Below are 19,495 nucleotides of genomic sequence, written 5' to 3'. Positions count from 1 at the left end.
CGTTCCCCATTTTGGGCCATACTTCTCTGTCTCCTCATCTTGACAGGCTCCTGTGTTTGTTTGCCTCTGTGTCTTAGGCAGAGCTGTCACTCCTGCTATGTTGTAAGGGGCAGAGCCTTAGGTAGTCCTCAGTACAGGTGACCCGTTTCACCATGTTGTGACGCTGTGTGTGGGGGAGGGGTCTGAGAGGGAACAATGCCACTCGATTGCTCAGCACTTGCCCCTTTTCCATGCACTTCTCTCTCTCTAGCTGTTGTCCTAGTTGTGGTTCCCAGAATGGGTGGGTCTGCAGATGTTCTAGGACTGTGAGGGCCCTTTAAACAAGTGGATCCTTCTGAGAGACTGGCAGTTTCTGCCTCCACCCCAACCCCCACTGGTTTGCACAGTCAGAAGCAATGAGGCTTTATTTTCCCCAGCGCTGGGACTGTAAGCTGACCGGTCTGGTCTGGTGCTGGGAGCGCTCCACAGGTGTCCTTCCCTACTTTTTAAAACATGTGATTGCACTTTCTGCCAGCCTACTGCTGCCGCCAGCGCCACACTGCTTCCTCTCCACCCCTCTTACCTGTCTAGATGAGTATTTCTTCTTTATATCTTTGTTTGTTGGACTTCCATGCAGCTCGATTTTCTGGAACTTCTGGTTGTCTCTGGTTTTGAGGTAGTTGTATTCCTTCTTAGTTGTGGAGGGAGAAGCAGCGTGTCTGTCTAGGCCTCCATCTTGGCCAGAGGTCTCGGTTTGTGACATTTTAACCAAATTCATTTGAAAAGTTTTAAAGTTTTGCAAATAATGATGATCTTCTGACTATGAAGTTTCACTTTATTCCTATTTAACCACTGGCACTTTGTAACTTGAAATTTTAAGAAATACCCATAATCACTGCACTGTTTTTATACAGCAACTTAACAGCACTGAAGAGATCTAGGTTTAAAAAGATTTTCCCAAGTTTTCACTTTCGTAATTAGGCTTTGTCCTCCTTTCTAGTTCTGCTGAGGACTTGTCCTACTTCCTTAAGACTCTGACCCATGCCATAAATGGTACGGGGGAAACTGCTAAAAAAAGAAGAGGGAAACAGATACCCTCCAATGTAGGTTCTGAAGCAATTTTGGTCACCCAACTTTCTTTTTCCATAAATAACAGGACTGAAGGTAGTGTTTCTCATTTTATAACATCTTAAACAATTTCAAAGAACTTTCACAAAAGGTCACTCAGGTTGTCAGGGTTGGCTCCCCAGACATAGAACTCACATCAGTGGTAACTCTTATCTGCAGGGGATCAACTGCTATGCGGTTATTGAAGGCAGTTTTAATTCCAAAATCTACTTTCCCCTGCTATCTACCCAAGTGCCAAGATGCCTCTGTTACTGGGTGGTGCATGATGGATGTCCCAGGGAGTGTAAGTTAATGTCAATCAGCCATAACCCAACATAAAAATAGTGAATCTGTTCAAATGACCAACCACACCCTCACCAGACCAGCTCTCCCTTCTCTACCCTCAACACTGAACACAGCTCATCTCTTTCTCTTCTCCTCCCTGGTAACCACCTCTTCAAGGGAAAAGCTCCTAACAAGCCTCTGGGCGGCCCTGCCATAGGTGTTAAGCACCCCCAGCCATTTCTTCTGGGCTCCAAATCCTCCCACAGTATCTGTGCCCATTAAGGCAGGACATGTATCTCTAGAACATTTTAGATCTCAGGCTCTTTCAATAGTCTCTGCCCAGCTCAATGGGCCTATTCCTCACTCTTGGATCCTGCCCTGCTTATTCCAGAAATTGACCCCTCTGTAACATGCACCATCATTTCTATGCTTTCTTCATGACCACACTCAAATGCTACTCCAATCAAAAGCTCCCTTTCGTAGCTCAGGATCTACAGTCTTTGGTTCATCCCTTTTAGTGGCGCTTACCACACACTGCTTGGCAGCTGGAGGTATTTGTAGATCTCTCCTCTGTCATTAGATCGTATAAGGGCAGGTTCCTCTGAGGACAGGAACGCCTAGACAAGTAAATGGAGGAGCCATGTTGGCAAACGGGTGGCCTCTGCCTTGCTCTGGGTTTACATCCGCCTCCAAGAGGAGGGCTGTGTTTTTGTGTGAAAGGTGGAGTGGAAGGCATTGGGTTCAGGACACTGTACTTGTTGCAGCAACTTAAGAAGCCTGGGCGCCTAAGGTGGAGAACACACCTGGACCAGCCCTTCTTCCCCCGTTGCTATCACCCCTCCGTGGCTGTTCGTCCCTGACAGGGCAGGTAGCCAGCACAGTGCAGAGGAGCTTCCCCTGTAATCTGCCCCTAAAGTGGAGGGCACGGAGAGCCCTTGGGGGCTGGCCACTCCGGATTGGTGGGCGGCAGGGGACTCACACACGAGGCCTGCCTTGGGTAGCCGAAAAAGCAGATCTGCCTGCCCACCAGAATCTTAAAAGTTTATACGGAGGCCTTAACTAAGTCACGAATACTGTCCAGGTTTCAGCACATTTACTATCTCAGAACTGCGTCCTTGGGCAGCTTCTGGCTCTCGAGGGCAAGCGCAACGCACACTCCAAGGGTCCGGGTTGGGGGGTGCGGGGCTCTGATTGCCCGGGTCCGACTCGCGGGGCAACCGGCCACCACGTTCTCTCAATGAACTCCTCCAACCGAGGGGCCATGGGACCTGCGGTCTGACGCCTTGAGATCGCGGGGCTGGGCACAGAAATGGGTGATCTACACCCTCCGGAGCGGACCGCAGGGTGGGAGGCAGCGGCCACTCCTTCCCCGCCGCCTGCCTACTCCTCTGGGCGCCCCCCGCCCCTACAGCGCTGGACGGTGGCGCGTGGGACGCGGAGAGGAGGCGGAGGCGGGCCGGCGTTCCGGGCGGAGACGCCAGGTGGGGCGTGGGCGCGCGGACGCATGCGTGAGTGGGCGTGGTCCACAGCACGCTTTGCGCGAGGCGGATGTCCGGGTCCGCGGGGCCGGGGCCGCAGACGAGATGGCGGAAGGTGAAGGCTGCCGTGAACGACCTGATGTGGAGACCCAGAAATCCGAACTTGGGGCCTTGATAAGGACCACACTCCAGCGAGGGGCGCAGTGGTGAGCGCCGGGCCCTCCTTTCCGCCGCGCGGGGTCGGGGCCGGGGCTCTGGCGCTCAGGCCAGGACCTTCCTTCTCGGCTTGGGTAGGGACTCTGCGGGGGTGATGTTAGGGACCCTGAGAAGAGTGGCCTGACCCTGGTCCCTCAGGAGAGGTACCCTGACATCATTTCTGGGAAAGTGCGGGCAGAGCTGAGGGTCGCCCCGGCCCTTTCTGATCTCCAGGGGGCGGACCCATGAAGGTGGGGAGAAAGACTGCTGGACCGGGAAAACGGGGGGTGCTTACGCGGACCTTGAGGATGAGGAGAGCCCTTTACCTTGGAGGACTCGCTGAGTGACCTTGGGCGAAGGCATCCCCACTTCATAGACCAGGGTCCTGCCTATTAAAAGAACCGTCTCCACCCCCTCCTCAGTGGGTACAGGCAAAGCTCAGAAGTAGATAGACATTTTGTAACCATGTAATCTGTAGAACAGATGTCAAGGTTGAGCTAGACAAGTGTCTGCGAGTCCCAGGCTATTTTAGTAGCAAATGTCAAAAGTAATTGTAGCAGCAGCATTTCGGAGCCTAGATAAAGAGATAAGTCCGGCCTTGAGAAGAGCAAATCTGAGGCAAGAGGTTACGTAATAAATAGTTTAGCCCTGGGTGGGGTGGTTCAGTGGGTTGACTGCTGGCCTGCGAACTGTAAGGTTGCAGGTTCGATTCCCGGTCAGGGTACATGCCTGGGTTGCCAGCGAGGTCCCCAGTTGGGGGTGTGAGAGAGGTAGCTGATCAATGTTTCCCTCACACGTGTTTCTCTCCCTCTCTCCTTCCCTTCCCTCTAAAAATAAATTAAAATAAAAAAAAAATAAATTGTTTAGCAGAAGGGACAATACCTCCACTAAAAGAGATTCCTGGGTGGTATCACGTGGGAGTAGAAAACCGAGGCTTGGCCTTGCATTGAATATGATTGAGCGTCCCTGTTTAAGAAACCATGGTGGTGTTGATAATGCCTTTTACAGTGACAGAGGAATTGAGTAGGGAAGAGAGACGTTGGGATTAGAAGGAATTCACATACTGCTTTACACAGGTCTTGAGCCAGCCAAGCTGTGAAAGGCAGGGCAAGCACTTCTAGAAGTTACTGTGCATCGCAAGGATATATGAAGAATGCTCAGCAGAAGCATAGGAAGTTTGAGAGAGACTAAAATCACACGCTACAAGTGTTTGGAGGGAAAAGAGCCTTATAGAGATTTGGATGTATTTATGGATCCTTGTGGCCTCTGGGAAGCTGCCTGATCTCTGAGGTTTGTTGGTTATGAAATTTGAAGGGCTCACCAATATAATTGTTGTGCTTTGTTTCCCCACAGACGTTTCCTCCTCTTTCTTAAAAAAAAAAAAAAAAAGATTTTATTTATTTATTTTTAGAAAGAGCAGAAGGGAGCGAGAGAGAGAGGGAGAGAAACATCAATGCGTGGTTGCCTCTCATGCACCCCCAACTGGGGACCTGGCCCGCAACCCAGGCTTGTGCCCTGGCTGGGAATTGAACTGATGACGCTTTGGTTCGTAGGCTGGTGCTCAAACCACTGAGCCACACCAGCCAGGCCCTCTTTCTGTCTTAGCTGTAAAACAACATAGTGATATTTTTATGCCTTTTTTAAAAAAGATTTTTGTTAACTTTTTTAGAGAGAGGGAAACATCGATGTGCAAGAGAAACATCAAGGGGCTGCCTTTGGCACACCCCCAACAGGGGACCTGGCTTGCAATCCAGGCATGTGCCCTGACTGGGAATCTAACCAGCAACCTCCCAGTTCACAGACAGGCACTCAGTCCACTGAGCCACACCAGCCAGGGCTATGAGTTTTTATTTTTAAATAGTTTTAAAATACAACCAAATCAACTTGCTTTTTGGCAAGATAAATATACCTAGACACTATTATATATGTATATATTTATGTATATGTGTATATGTGTGTATATGTATACGTGGTCTATCCAGAAGGTATCCAGCAATGTAATAAGAAAACTAGAGACATTTATTGAAGAAGATACAAGATACAAGAAATATTGTACATAGGACAGTGACGCCTCAGTCCCCTTCAAAGTAGACACCTTGGAACCTCACACAGTTCTCCCAATCGCCAACAGCCGACCTGATATATTTTCCTGAATCTCATCGACAGTCTGAAATGTCTTCCCTTTCAAAGGTGATTTTAGTTTTGGGAAAAGCCAGAAGTCCCAGGGCACCAAATCTGGGCTGTAGGGGGGCTGAGTCACCTGGGCAATTGGATGTTTTGCCAGAAAACTGCACAAGATGAGATACATGAGCGGGCGCGTTATCTTGATGACGCAGCCAGTCACCAGGTGCCCGCAGCTGCGGCCTCTGAGTCATCTGGATAGTTTCTGCAGAGGAATGTTCAAGCTTAATGCAAAGTTTGATGCAGGTCATTTTGAATGTGGTGGCTTACACAGAACACATGCTCACTCAACAATATCTGCTGCCCCCACCAACTCGTACAGCAAAGTCGTCATTGTTCACGCACACACATTCCAGTCCCCTCTCCTTGGCTGCCAGGTTACGTTGGTGTTGCGCAAACTGTTCTCATTATATTAAAGTGGTTGGATTTTTTTCCAGACAGACCTCGTGTATGTCTGTACATGTATATATACATTTATGTACACATACATTTAAAAAAAAATTTTAGTTAAAAGAGAGAGGGAGAGAGAGAAACATTTTTATTTATTGAACTATCGCTCTCTTATTCCACTTCTTTATGCTTCCTTGGTTGATTCTTGCATGTCCCTGACCAGGGATTAAAACCTCTACCCTGATGTATGGGGATGACACTGTAACTGAACCACCTGGCCAGAGCCACTTTTTTTCCCCTAATATTTTGCTTGGTTTTCAAAGGACTACTGAAGTGTGTTATGTTGTTATCCCAGTTCCAGGAAATAAATTAGTTTAATACTATTCATGTCAAGCAAAGTAGTGTCACCAAATTGCCTACCTGGGCAAGTACCTCTATAAAGGTCATTATGAAATTAGTGACTTGCTTATTAGCAAACAAGATTTTAGCTATAGAAATATTTCCTTTAAATAAGCATTTGGAAGCCAGTCATTTCCTTCCTTTCATTTATTTATTCCTTTAACAATCATTTCACTTAACGGGAACTTCCAGAAGTGTCCGTTGACTATGCGTGTGGGGCCTGCCCTGCCCCTGTTTGAGTGTGTTTTTTTAGTGGTGATTACTTGTTCCCTAAGTTGAAAGACCATATAAAAAAATGACGGGAGTAGCCGCAGAAACTTACAACTTCAGCTTTTCTGGTACAGTAAATTTTTGTCTGTCTCTAGGTATCTTATTGACAGTCGGTGGTTCAAACAGTGGAAGAAGTACGTGGGCTTCGACAGCTGGGACATGTACAATGTGGGTGAACACAACCTGTTTCCCGGCCCGATAGATAACTCCGGGCTCTTCTCAGGTGCAGTATCTGTTGCTTTTCTAACTGAAATATCCACCTGGGCAGTGGCCTGAGGTTGTGTTTATACTAACACGAACAATGTAAACCTGACTTTTCTCCTGTGAGGGGAAAGAAACAAATGTCCTCTATTTGTATGTACAGGGGAAGTCTTGGCAGACTCTAAATCAACTGCTTCTCACAGGGCGTGCTTCTAGTATTTAAAATTTCTCTCTTTTTTGGGGGGTGAGGGGGCACTAGTTCTGCTAGGGATTTTAGGTTAGTATATGGAATGGAAAGAAATAGGATTATCATTTTAAAATTGTATCTGGAACCTGAAATTTGGGGAACAGGATCTTCTTTGTTGCCTTACAGTGAAACAAGCTGTAGACTTGTCAACTTTCATCTGGTGTTTCTTTGATGGCTGTGTTTGTCGTAGAAGCTGTATGAGGAAAGGGGAATGTCAGTGGAATTACAATCCCAATTAGCTCCCAGTGGAAGAAGTGGTTGAAAAAGTGACGGGTGACATGCCAGAGCTTCACTTGTACCCATATATGTACAGAGATGACAGTCAACCTTTCCTTGGCTTTGTTCTGCCTGGCTTAGACTGCCTTGCAAGCAGGACAGAGGTGATCTGTCTCCTGTGCCCAAAATCAGGGCAGCAGGAGGGCAGACAATACATGAGGCTTGGGATCCGAGTAGCTAACACTAACCTTGGTGCCTTTAACAATGAGCAGGGCTTCAGTTCAGGCCTTGTTTAGGGCAGTGTGAGTTACATAATAAACTAGTCCTATGCTTTGTTTCAGAAGTAGTCACATGGTGGCATTATACTATGAAGTTGCCTCAAGGGATCATTGCAAAATGTTTGCACTTTGTCCTTTTCTCTCTCTTTTTCAAAGGAGAATTCTGAAGGCTTTTAATAGTAACAGTGATGAGAATTCTAGAGCTGGAGGGGCTCTGGGCAGTCATGTTGCATGACCTTCAGCTAAGGGCAAGCATCCTTTTCCTGGTCCCCCAATTTGATGTCCCCTGGCTTTGGGAAACTCTCTGCTTCCCAGTTTCCTGGCTTCATTTGTTTGCTGGAAGCCCGATCCCCTGATCCAGTCCCTTGGCCCCCCAGGAGGAAGTGTGTTTCCGACCATGAATCTCCACTTCTGACTGCCAGTCAAGTAGCTTCTCTCTGGAGGTTGTAAGGTGGATGCTTAGCCCATTAAAGATGTTCTCCCTCCACAGGGGGGTGTCCAACTGAGTTTTGACCTGGAGTGTTGAAAAATACATGTGCTAAATGACTCGGTAAAATGAACTTAACTTCAATCACTCGTTTGTTTGCTTTCTTAATTTTTCAGGGGAAGACAATATCTGATCTTAATGTTTTTCTATGGAGAATATTATGTTAAATATTAATAGTACTTAGCAAGTTTAACTGTGGAATTTGGAAGTACTTTGAAAATGTAAATTGGAGCTTTTCCCTTCTATCCTCCTAGCTGAAATACAAGTTTCTCATAAAATGTTCAGCAAGCGTGGCAAGAGACCAAGGATAGGCTGGCTCTGTGCTAGCCAGTGACAGAGTGCTGTAATTTTATACTGTTCTTGTACTTTCCTGGTCTCTGAAGAGGACATAAGAAACATGTAAAACAAACCTTTCTGGAGAAAAGAGCAGTGAGTTATAAGCCATTTCCTTTTTTAGATCCTGAGAGTCAGACCTTGAAAGAACATTTAATTGATGAATTGGACTATGTATTGGTCCCAGCTGAGGCCTGGAACAAGTTACTGAACTGGTATGGCTGTGTGGAAGGCCAGCAGCCCATCGTCAGAAAAGTGAGTACATGAACGATCATACCTGCTGGTCAGCGTCTCTAACTGCTCCCTGGGGACACTGACTGGTGTTGGTTTCTGGGGTGCTGGACATACCTGAGTGGTTGAGTGGAGGTTTTTGAGGACTTTTTTCTAGTTCTCTATCAGGAATCGTGGTTGTGAGTGAGGCTGCTCACCCAGCATGTTACAGTGAGTGGCCTCCTGACATCAGAGCTGCCCGGTGGCTTGGGGTGTGTTTGGTGGTGCCACTAGAGCACTCTGTGAGAGAACGTTCCCTTGGGTCCTATGGACATACAGTAATGTACTGTTTCTTGTTTTTCCACAGCCTTGCTGATAACTGCTTTTTCCCTTGTACCTAAGAGTCTTTGGCCACACTGTAGAGTATCTCAAAAAGCAGGTTTTTATAACCAAGAGAGGAATAGCCTCTTAAGAGAAGTCAGGTCCTGGGACAGAAACCCAGATTGTTAATCCTTCATAGACAGGACCCAGGTGAGGACTACCACCCTGACTCCCACAGGGAACTTGTCCTACGGAGGGGAAATCACAGGAGCCTGCCTGCCTGCTGATCGGTAGGCATCGGATAAACTTCTCTCCCGGCCAGATGTGTTCTTCCCCTTGTTAGCAGAGTAGGAAAGAGCGATAGTCCTGAAGCCATGCTTCTAAGAGCCACTTTTCGGACCAGAACTACCTTCTTTTTCTTCAGCTTGAAACCTGGGACCCAGAAAGGGGTTAGGGATCAAAAGTTCAGGGGCACGCCAGCTTCCTGCAGACGTGCCCTGATGCCCACAGTGCTGCCACGTGGTGAGTGTTCCACCAAGGGCTTTCACCGTATTCCCTAGTCCTCCGATTCGGCAGACTCCCGTGATGCCAGGGCAGCCTCAGGGCCCCTACTTAGAGGTGGACAGTGAATTCCCCTTCGTGTGGTGGTGTTGCTGCCTTTGGCTCCGTCATGGTGCTCTTATCTGGTCCTGATGAGTGGAAATAAGGTGTTTAAACCCCCAGGACAGAAGCCAGTGACTTTTAAAAACTATACTTTTGATCCCCTGATCTCTTAAGAAAAGTAATTACCATGTGGATTTTGCCTCTCGTCACTGCTGAACTGTGTCGCCTCCAAGGCCGTCCAGGTGTGGGGCTGCTGCCGCTTCACCGATGCCTCTCTTGCAGGTTGTGGAGCACGGCCTGTTTGTTAAGCACTGCAAGGTGGAGGTGTATTTGCTGGAACTGAAGCTCTGTGAGATTGGCGACCCCACCAGTGTGCTGAGCTGCCATTTCAGCAAGGCAGACACCATCGGTGAGTAGCTGGGCCGGGGCTCCTGCCATCCAGCTGAGAGCGCAGAGCGCTGCGGCTGGGGGGCGGGAAGCTGGGCTGCCCTCAGACCTGTTGCCAGGCCGTCTTGGGCTGTGGGTAGCAGCCCTGACCTGGCGGCCCGCCGGGCAGGCCGTTCCATGACGAGCTGAGCCTGTGACTCGTGTGCTGAAGCACACCAGGCATGGGCACTGCCCAGCTGCCAGGTGGCAGTAAGGATGAAGAACTGCGGATTCAGAGAGCTCAAAGCAGCTTACTGAAAAATCTCAGTGAGAAAGTGGCAGAGCCGGTATTTGAAACCAGATCAGCCCTGACTCCAAAGCCTAGCTCTCTCACTTGTCCGTGCTGCACTGCACTGCGAACAGGACCCACAGCATCAAAGGAGAAGCATAGAGGGTTTCCGGGCGCGTTAGTGCAAGGGGGTGCCCGAGGGGATGGGTGGCCTGAGATTCGTCAGAACCTCTGAGCCAAGGCACCCTGTGACCATCTGAAACGGGAGGAGGGAAAGCATCCGCCTACCAGGGCTGGCTTTAGCCTTCCGCCTGGAGAAAGCCTGAGCGATGTTTCTGCCTGTCCCCAGCGACCATCGAGAAGAAGATGCGGAAGGTGTTCAACATCCCTGCAGAGCGTGAAACGCGGCTGTGGAACAGATACATGAGCAACACCTACGAGCAGCTGAGCAGGCTAGACATCACTGTCCAGGATGCTGGGCTCTTCCAGGGTCAGGTAGGAGGCTTAGGCGGCCCCAGCAGGCGGCTCTGCCCGGGGCGCGGGCCGGGTACTTCCAAGTTCCGAGCACGTCAGCAGTGAGGTGGCTTGCACGTCCCTCACGTGGGTTTCCTTTTCACTCAGGTGCTAGTAATTGAGCCCCAAAATGAAGATGGCACATGGCCAAGGCAGACCCTGCAGTCAAAGTAAGTGAGCTTCTTCCCCCTGTGGCTGGGCACACAGTTGTAAGAGAGACACTTTCCTAAGGCACTTAGCTAAGAAAGAAATGTTCTTAGTCAGAGGAATAATATATTTTATTGCATATCCGGAGTCTGTAATCCCAGTTGGAGGCCTGGCCTTTGGTGAGCAGCACCTGTGCAGCGTCTCTGGGGAAGCCGTTAGGGTGCGGGGCCAAGGCTGGGGCCTCCTTCTGTGAGCAAGAGGGAAGGGAAGGAAAGGGCCAGGATCTGGGGGTGCTGCTCTGCCAGGAGGTGGCTTTGTTTTTGTCCAGGGACTCAGGCACTTGATCTCAGGAGATGGGCATGTGCAGTGTGGGATTGTGCGTGTCCTGAAGGGGCCAGAAGGACATGATGCATTTTCCTTACAGTGTAACGTGGGGAAATAGTGTCTGTGTGCTGATAGTTACGGAGTCAGTGTAGTTCTTTGCTCTCTTCCCTCAGTCAGGCCTTAGACCGTGACTCTTTCATAGTGATGGGCTCATAGTTCCTTTGAGAATCATGAAAGCTACAAGCTCTCTCTGAAGAAACGTGCAAGAAGACACAACATTTTGCAAGTCTTGAGGGTTTTACAGACACCCTGAGGCCTAGCCACGGACTCCAGTTTAAGAATCCAGATCCAGACTTTATAATGCTCCCCACACTCCCAGTGTCCACATCCTAATCCTCAGCACCTATGGGTGTGTTAGGTTACGTGCAAAGGGACTTCGCAGATGTTATTAAGGATCTTGAGATGGGGAGATCATCCTGGATTATCTGGGTAGGCCTGTTGTAATCACAAGGGTCCGTATACATGAAAGAGGGATGAAACAGAATATTGAATATCAACAGCAGTGGAAAAACCAAAAATCAAGGAAAAAAAGGAGATGAGACAGAGAAGGCGATGGGAGATGGAAACTGAGTCATGGCGATGAAATGTGAGAAAGACTCCACTGGCTGCGGGCCAGGGGATTGGGCAGCTTCTAGAAGTCCCTAGAGCCTTCACAAAGAAACACAGCTCTGCCCACATCTTGATTTTAGCTCAGTGAGAATGATTTTGGACTTCTGACTTCCAAACTGTAAGATAACAAATTTATGTTGTTTTAGGCCACTAAGCTTTTGGACACTTGTGACAGCAGCAATAGGAAACAAATACACTAGCCCAGGCTGCTGACTCTCTTCTTGGAACTGAAAGAAAATGTCAGAAAAACAGTGAGAGCCCCTGGATAGACTGAAGGTGCTGGATTGTAGTGTGAGGACTAGGCAAGTGTCCTGACTGGGAATTGAACCTGTGACCTGTCGGCTTACAGGATGATACTCCAACCAGTTGAGCTACACCAGTTAGGGCTAGAGTGGATGACTTTTTAAAGATTTTTCTTTTAGAGAAGGGAGGGAGAAAGAGAGGGAGAGAAACATATATGTGAGAGAGAAACAATGATTGGTTGCTTCCCATATGCACCCCACCGACTGGGGACCAAACCTGCAACCCAGGCATGTGCTTCATTGAGAGTTGAAACGATGACCTTTCACTTTGCAGGGTGACACCCAACCAACTGAGCCACACCAGTCAGGGCTAGGGTGGGTGACTTTTAAGAACTCTGTTCATCAAAGAATAAAAAGGCAAACCACAGTATGGGAAAAGATATTTGCAATATCGAGGTCTGTCCAGAAGGTATTCAGCCTCGTGATATGAAAAAGAAAAACATTTATTGAAGAAGATGCAAGATACAAGAAACATATGTAGGACAGTGACAACTCTGTCCCCTTCAAAGTAGGCACCTGGGGACCTCACACAATTCTCCCAATCACCATCAGCTGCCCCGTCGTATTTTCCTGAATTTCATCGACAGTCTGAAATGTCTTCCCTTTCAAACGTGATTTTAGTTTTGGGAAAAGCCAGAAGTCCCAGGGCACCAAATCTGGGCTGTAGGGGGTCTGAGACACCTGGGTGATTGGCTGTTTTGCCAGACACTCTGCACGAGATGAGATACGTGAGCAGGCGCGTTGTTGTGATGAAGCTGCCAGTCACCAGGTACCCACAGCTGCGGCCTCTGAGTCATCCAAATAGTTTCAGCGGAGAAATGTTCAAGCTTAACACAAAATTTGATGTAGATTTGTTGCCGTACTCAGTCATTTTGGAAGCAATGGCCACATGGTACACGTGCTCCCTTAATGGGTGTCCGCCACCCCCACGGACTAGTACAGTGAAGTTATCATTGCTCACGCATGCGCATTCCAGTCCACTCTCCTTGGCTGCCAGATTCCATCAATGTCATGCAGTCCGCTCTTGTTATATTAGCAATGGCTGGACCTTTCCCAGACATACCTTGTATGTCTGACACATTGCTTATTTCCAGAATTTTCAAAGAATCCCCTCTAAGTCAGTAAAAGAAGAAGTCAGACAACTCTATTAGAAAAAGGGGCAAAAAGCCTTTTAACAGTCACTTTACCAGAGAGGGTACCTGGAAGGCTAGTGAGCACATGGAGGGGCGCCCGGTCTCAGCAGTCGCCCAGGTGGCGAGTTTGAGCCATGGTGCAGCGCCTCTGCACACCCACCAGGGTGGCCAAATGGAAGATGGTACCAGCGTTGTTGAGTATGGAGCAGCCTGGGTTGTTGGACCCTGCCGCTGGGGCATGGACATTGGTGTAGTGATTTTAGAAGATCTGGCAATAAATGCTAGATGAGAAGTTATATGCATGTTCTGCAACACTGTGATACACTCCTAGGCATACAGCCAACGGAAGTACACCCCGTGTCCAGCCGAAGCAGAGCGAGTAGGTAAATTGTGCTCTGTGCCCACAGCGCAGTTCTGTGCGGCCACAGCACTGAGTCCCAGACGGCGGTGGGTGAGAGAAAGCAGACACGAAACGTGGCCTGCTATGTGACTCTTGATACAAAGCTTAAGAACAGGCAAAACTAATCTATGGGGCTCAAGGTCATGATACTGGCTAGCTCTGGGAGGAATTGTGGCAGAGGAACAGGAGGAGGACGCCTTGGGGGTGGGTGCCACCTTGTTTCTCTGTGAGTACTGGTTAGACAGATGTATTCACTTGGTGGACATATCCTGGTTTTTGTACTCTCATAATTTACATATTTCTTTGCGTAATACTTCAATTGAAAGTTTAATAATAAAAAGAAGAAAAGTGTACGAAAGCAGCCGATATCAGTAGCAACCTAGAAGGAAATTCTGGTTAATCACACATGGAAGACCCAGAAGGAGACAGGAGTCGGAGGAGAATGTCCTGAACTCCTTCTCATGAAGGAAATGCAGAGAGTATAATTGATGGGGAAAATAAAAAGTCATAGATTCTAGTAAGTTAATGGAGTAGGTACCAGAAATATAAAAATAACATTTATGTCCTTGAAACATACTATGTTGATTAGGAAAGGTGTGGTGGAATTAAGAAAGACCTGAAAATCAGTATGTTAAGCAAGACAGATGCTTATATCTTTCTAAAAATAATTTCTGAGGTGGGCAGTCCAGGGCTGGTCATTAGAGACCCAGCAGTTCTGTCATCTTGCTCTGCTTACTTACTATGAGGGTCCAGGATGACGCTAGTGCTGAAACCGTTATACCTGCATTGGAGTAGCTAGGAGGTGGAAAAAGGGCGCACCTCTTCCGCTTCGAAATCACACATAAAACCTCCATTTACATCTCTTTGCCAATTATAGGACGATACCTGGCTTCAAAGGATGCTGGGAAGTGCCTTTTAGCAGTGTGGCAAGGTGGCTAGTTAAATATTTGGGTTTATAAACATGAGAAAGGAAGAATAGCCCTGGCTGGTGTGGCTCAGTGGGTTGAGTGCTGGCCTGGGAACCAAAGGTCACTGGTTTGATTCCCAGTCAGGACACAGGCCTGGGCTGCAGCCCAGGACCCCGGTTGGGGGTACCCGAGAGGCAGCCACACATTGATGTTTCTCTCCATCTCTTTCTCTCTCCCTTCCCCTCTCTCTAAAAATAAAATCTTTATAAAAATAAATAAATAAATAAAAAGAAAAAAAATAAGAGGAAGAATAGCTAGTGGGAAGTGAAAGAAAAAAGCCCAGCCCCTCTTTTCTACCAACACTTCAGTGCACCAAAGACGTGGGGTCCTTCCCCCATACCGGCCAGCTGTGACATCAGCTGTGTCCTGAAATTAAACTCAGTTCTGGCGCTCTTACTTTACTTGCATGAGGTCTTTAGGGCCTGGTTAGCTCTGTACCACAGTCCCCTTCAAAAGGCCGCCGGCCCGGAGGTGGAAGGAGAGGCCCGTGCTTCTGAAGCCAAGACGCAGGTGCAGGCCGTGGCGACGGCGTGGGGAGGTCACAGCTTGGGGGGGCGGGACGGCAGTGACAACGCCGATGCTGGGCTCTGGATACTTGAGGTCAGGCTTCAAGGGTCGGCTCATCCTCAGAGCAGCGTGCGGCCTCTGAGAAGCCAGCGGAGCAGGGCGTGCAGGCCCGGGGGATGTTGCAGGGCCTCTGTGTGGGCTCTGGGCACGTTTGAGATGCCGCTGAGACTGACTTGACCTGCCTAGGAGCGGAAAAGGGCTGGATGACCAGAGCACCTTTTAGAAGCAGAGGGATTGTTTTCTGGAGGCGTAGCCTCTGTTTTGAGAGCGTCTGTGGCCTGAGACTCAGTTGAGAGTGAGGTCTTCCCGCCCCTCATGTGTACACTGGAGAATCAGGTGTCTCCCACGGATGCTTGTGTGTCAGCCGGCAGTGCCCCGAGGATGTGCTCTGAAGTCGCCGGATGACAAATGGCAAGTGCCCAAGCATTTCCTAGGTACAAGTCACTTTTCCGCACACAGGGATTTGCTTGTCAAGGGTAGACTTAAAAAAATATTTTATTGTGTATATTTTCAAGCATATAGAAATATCCTTATGTATTCATCATTGGGTTTCTTTTTGACTGAATTTGTTCTGAAAATTACCGACAGTATTTTCTACAGCATTTTAAACAAATGTCAGATTAAGTTTTTCTTTGTTTTGTTTCATTTCAACCAGAAACGTTGTCTAAGAAATTAACAGGTCTTGGATATATGTAATGGCTTATAGGAATTTTTCCCTTTTAAGTTCAAGGGAATAGAATAAGTTACCAGTGAGCAGCTACTAAAAAGGGGAGTGTAGGGCCACACACCTTGAAGTTCTGTGTGTCAGGATTTGAATTCCACTTTCCTGGGGCTCCTGTTTCCACACCCTGACATATCAGGCCACCACACCAGCCCAGCCTTGGGTAGTGACGTTCCTGCTGGCCTAGGAGACTGGGGATACCTACCTCACATGGGACAGGCCTCCAGTGTGGGCTTAGGTCACCTGTGTGGTGGCAGCGAGGTCTCACTTAACGAGCTGAGTTCTCGGACCCCTTTGCAGCTCAAAGAGAAGACCGTGAAGCAGGTGGTGGTCAGCGTTAGAGCAGGGGTGCCTCCCCTTCCCTCCCCCTCGCTGGGACCTCAGAGTGTGGAGCAGTACTCCGTTCCACTCGGGCCCCTGGGTGGTTTCCTGACCTCTGCCCGCGGCTGGTGTGGACACAGGCAGGGTCACGCCTCTCCTCTGCCGCCACATTGCGCTTACTTCTCACAGGAGCCCGGGTGACATCAGATCCCATGAGGTTGGGCACTGCGCTGGGACAGCGTGTTCTCATCAGTTTCTGAGTTCTAAAAATAGCCCCCAGTCTAGAAGGGAAATCACAGTCGTGTGCATATTTGAAACAGGGCAGAGCGTTCCACTTTCTTTTCTGCACGTTCTTATATGGATTTTAGTAGGAAATTGACAAAATTGATATCAGCTTAAGATTTAGGGCAATTATCCCTTGAATAATTAATCTGAAAGTAGGAATAAATCTAAAATAAGATGCTGATAAAATCTAAAATGAGAAAGTAGGAATTAATCTGAATAAGATACTGAAACATGAGTTTGAAACAGGCCCCTCATATTTGGTGAATTGGAGGAAACAAACTCCCCGTGAACAGCATGGTGAAAGCCAAGCCCCGTTTCCTTCTATCGGGTGCTATAGCCGCTGTTTAGTTTGTGGAAAGTATTTTTGGAGTAGTTCATCTTTGTTGCCGTTTTTCTGTCTTTCACTTGTAACTCTTAAAACTCAGGGAAGCTGGTGATTTATAAACCAACCCACGTGCCCTGAAGATCAATCCAATGGTCTGTGCTGCTGAAAGAGGCTGCGTGGGACCAGGTGGTTGAATGAGACAGGAAGACCAATTAATTTATTGACTCTCACTTAAATAAAATAAAATTTGTCTTGAGGCTAGCATGAAAATAGGCTTTTTGCACCTTAAAGAACGGGATATGGAGAACATTTATTTCTTGAGAAGAGAGACCTAAGGCAGTAAACGGGGCTTGCTTTGGCTTCCGGTCAGTCGCCTTGTTTCTGCTTCTCTCCCAGACCGAGCGCTGTGCCTAGCAGGAGCTTTACTACCTCTCCGCAATCATCAGCAAGTTCCTACTCCTCTGTGTCTGCCTCTCCCATTGCAAATGGCGATAATACTGACACCTCTGGGACGCCCGGCTCCGGTGGCAGCAGGGGGTAAGAGCAGGCCCTTTCACTTTGTTTCCCTGTCCTCTGTGTCCTTCCCCAGGCTGTTCCTCGAGAGCCCCTCCGCCCTGCACTGAGCTACTGGGGTTGGGGTTCCTATTGACTTCTCACTCCGTTTCATGCCCACAGTGAAGTGTGCCTCCTGGTCCTGGCTTAGGCTGCTTGTCCTCCTGCCAGCTGGGGTCGTGGGGGTCACTGTGGAGGGGTGGGCTGGCCTTACGGTAGAATAGCTCTGAGGGCATGATGCATTGTGGGGGAACCCTGCCTGTTCCCCTCCGGAGAACTGTGATCCTTTCTCGAGTGTTTCAAGAACACTGGCCACAGCACAGATAGGGTGGGAGAGGACACTCAGGCACAGTCAGGACGGAATGTGGCCTGGAGGTGGTGGCAGTTGTAGGCTCTTGATCTTGGTAACCTCAGTGTTCCTCCCCGAAGTCCCCTCGCAGTTGGCCTTCTAAAGAAACACAAAGTTAGCATTTGCTACAGTCCGCAAGTGAAAAATTCACATAGTGTTTCTCCCCGTAAGGATGGGCTAACCCCCTGCCGTCATGTCACATCAAGGGTCAGGGTGACTGGAGGGCTACAGAGGGGAGTGGAGAGGACTCTCATCATGGCGTTGCTACCAGACAAGAATACTGGAGGCCCTGAGTCACCCGGAAGGTCTCCTGAGGGCATGTGTGCGACACTTCCTTTCATCGGTGATGTGGGTTGTGTTTTCCAGTGGATCTGCCTTCTCTGCTTCATATAATTGTCAGGAGTCTCCATCGTCTCACATACAGCCCGGGGTCTGTGGACTTGGAAACCTGGGGAACACCTGCTTCATGAACTCTGCTTTGCAGGTAAAGGCGCGAACCGCCAGCTCAGGAGCACTGCCTCTTCGCAGTACTTGGGGCTTGGGTAAGACTGGCCTGCTCAGGGTCAACAGAGCACTTTCCAGGAGGCAAGGGCGAAAGCCAGACCTTCCCTTGAGACAAGGCCAAGTTCTTTACATGGGCACTCAGTGGTGAGCAAATCAGATATGGTTTTTGTCCTCACAAGACTTACCATCTAACTTTGAGATTTCTTATAAGGGAAAGGGGAAAAAGATTTGTTAACAACTTAGGTAGCTCTTGGGGTTTGGAAATTTATTTTTTCCCCACCGTCATGCGGTGGGAATAAGCCTAGAACTAAAGGAGATGAGCTCTGGCTTCTCACGGGGCAGTCTCCCAGCTCCTTGTACCCTCAGTGTTCCTCGGCTGATGAATGAGGACGGTGATAATGAGGGAGTTTCTAGCTCTAGATGTGAATGTTGGGGAAGAAAGATGTACATCCCATGATTTGTGTTTCTGTTTCTTGATGCCAGGAAAAGAGCAAAAGAAACCCAAAGAAGTAGGAATGGAAATAGTAGAGATAGGAACAGAAATTAATGAAATACAAAGTAGATTTATAGTACAGCTACATTTGATTCTTCAGGGAAAAAAAAAAAAGACAAATGAAACCGATTAAGTCCTAGGGAAACTGGTTGGGAAAAGAGAAAGTATAACTGACTAATGCCAGGAACGAAAAAGGAATATTACTACAGGCGTGAAAAAGAGGATAGCAGAACAATTTTGTCATTGAAATAGACAGTTTAGATAATACGTTTTAGACGTTGCTTTGAAAAGCACAACTTATCAAACTTATACAGGATGAAATAGAAAATCTACATAGTACTGTATTTGTTAAAGAAATTGGTTTGGTAACTAAAGCCTTACAACAAAGAAAATTTTTATTCTAGATGGCTTTAATGGTGAATGCAGCCAAAGCTTTAAGGCAGAAAGGATACCAATCATACAGGCTCTTCCAGGAAGTAGAAAAGAGGAACAGCTCACCACCTTTTACAAGGCAGCATATTCTGCTATGAAAATCTGACAAAGAATTTTTTTAAAAGAAAACTTTAGATTATTGTATTTCCTAACTACCTATGTAAATACAATTTTAGCAAGTCAAAGTTAATGATATCTAAATAAAAGTGGTAACACAGGTGGAGTTAGTGCCAGGAGAGCTAAGTTGGTTTGACTCCTAAAAAATTAGTCAGTGTCATTTAACATGGTGATAGAATAAGGGAGAAAACCATAGGATCAGCTCAACAGATGTAGAAAAGCAATTGATAAAATTCAATTTTAATATCCACCTTCATTTTTGAAGAGGTAAAGTTAGTGTACACACCTACAATGATGTTATTTATTATTTTTCTCCTGTCTTTATCATGCTGATTTTTTTTCTCCCATAATGGTTCGGCTCTATATTTTGTTTTCTCATAAAACATTGGGATGTCCCTATCCCTACAAAAAAATTATCTTAAAATTATTATCCTAAAAATTATTTCTACCCTGGCTGCTCAGTGAATTGAGTACAGGCCTGCAAACCAAAGGGTTGCCAGTTCGATTCCTAGTCAGGGCACATGCCTGGGTTGCAGGC

The 19,495-nt window shown here is 47.9% G+C and overlaps 1 protein-coding gene across 1 annotated transcript in view; it reads left to right on the top strand.

The window, feature by feature from the left end:
- The first annotated feature begins 2,904 nt into the window (after positions 1-2,904).
- The window catches only part of USP4 (ubiquitin specific peptidase 4), a 35,959-nt gene continuing 19,368 nt past the window's right edge, over positions 2,905-19,495 (top strand). The window contains exons 1-8 of the mRNA XM_090284739.1: positions 2,905-3,055; positions 6,380-6,507; positions 8,171-8,301; positions 9,463-9,589; positions 10,185-10,330; positions 10,457-10,518; positions 16,907-17,047; positions 17,778-17,895. Coding sequence (XP_090140865.1) covers positions 2,955-3,055; positions 6,380-6,507; positions 8,171-8,301; positions 9,463-9,589; positions 10,185-10,330; positions 10,457-10,518; positions 16,907-17,047; positions 17,778-17,895 — 954 coding nt within the window. The 5' untranslated portion in view covers positions 2,905-2,954. The remainder of the gene's footprint in view (positions 3,056-6,379; positions 6,508-8,170; positions 8,302-9,462; positions 9,590-10,184; positions 10,331-10,456; positions 10,519-16,906; positions 17,048-17,777; positions 17,896-19,495) is intronic.

This window comes from Furipterus horrens, unplaced genomic scaffold (genome assembly GCF_987537825.1).
Source record: "Furipterus horrens unplaced genomic scaffold, mFurHor1.1.pri manual_scaffold_7, whole genome shotgun sequence".
Classification (NCBI taxonomy): domain Eukaryota; kingdom Metazoa; phylum Chordata; class Mammalia; order Chiroptera; family Furipteridae; genus Furipterus; species Furipterus horrens.
The sequence above is the reverse complement of the archived record's forward strand: the minus strand, read 5'-3'. Positions and strand labels throughout refer to the sequence as shown.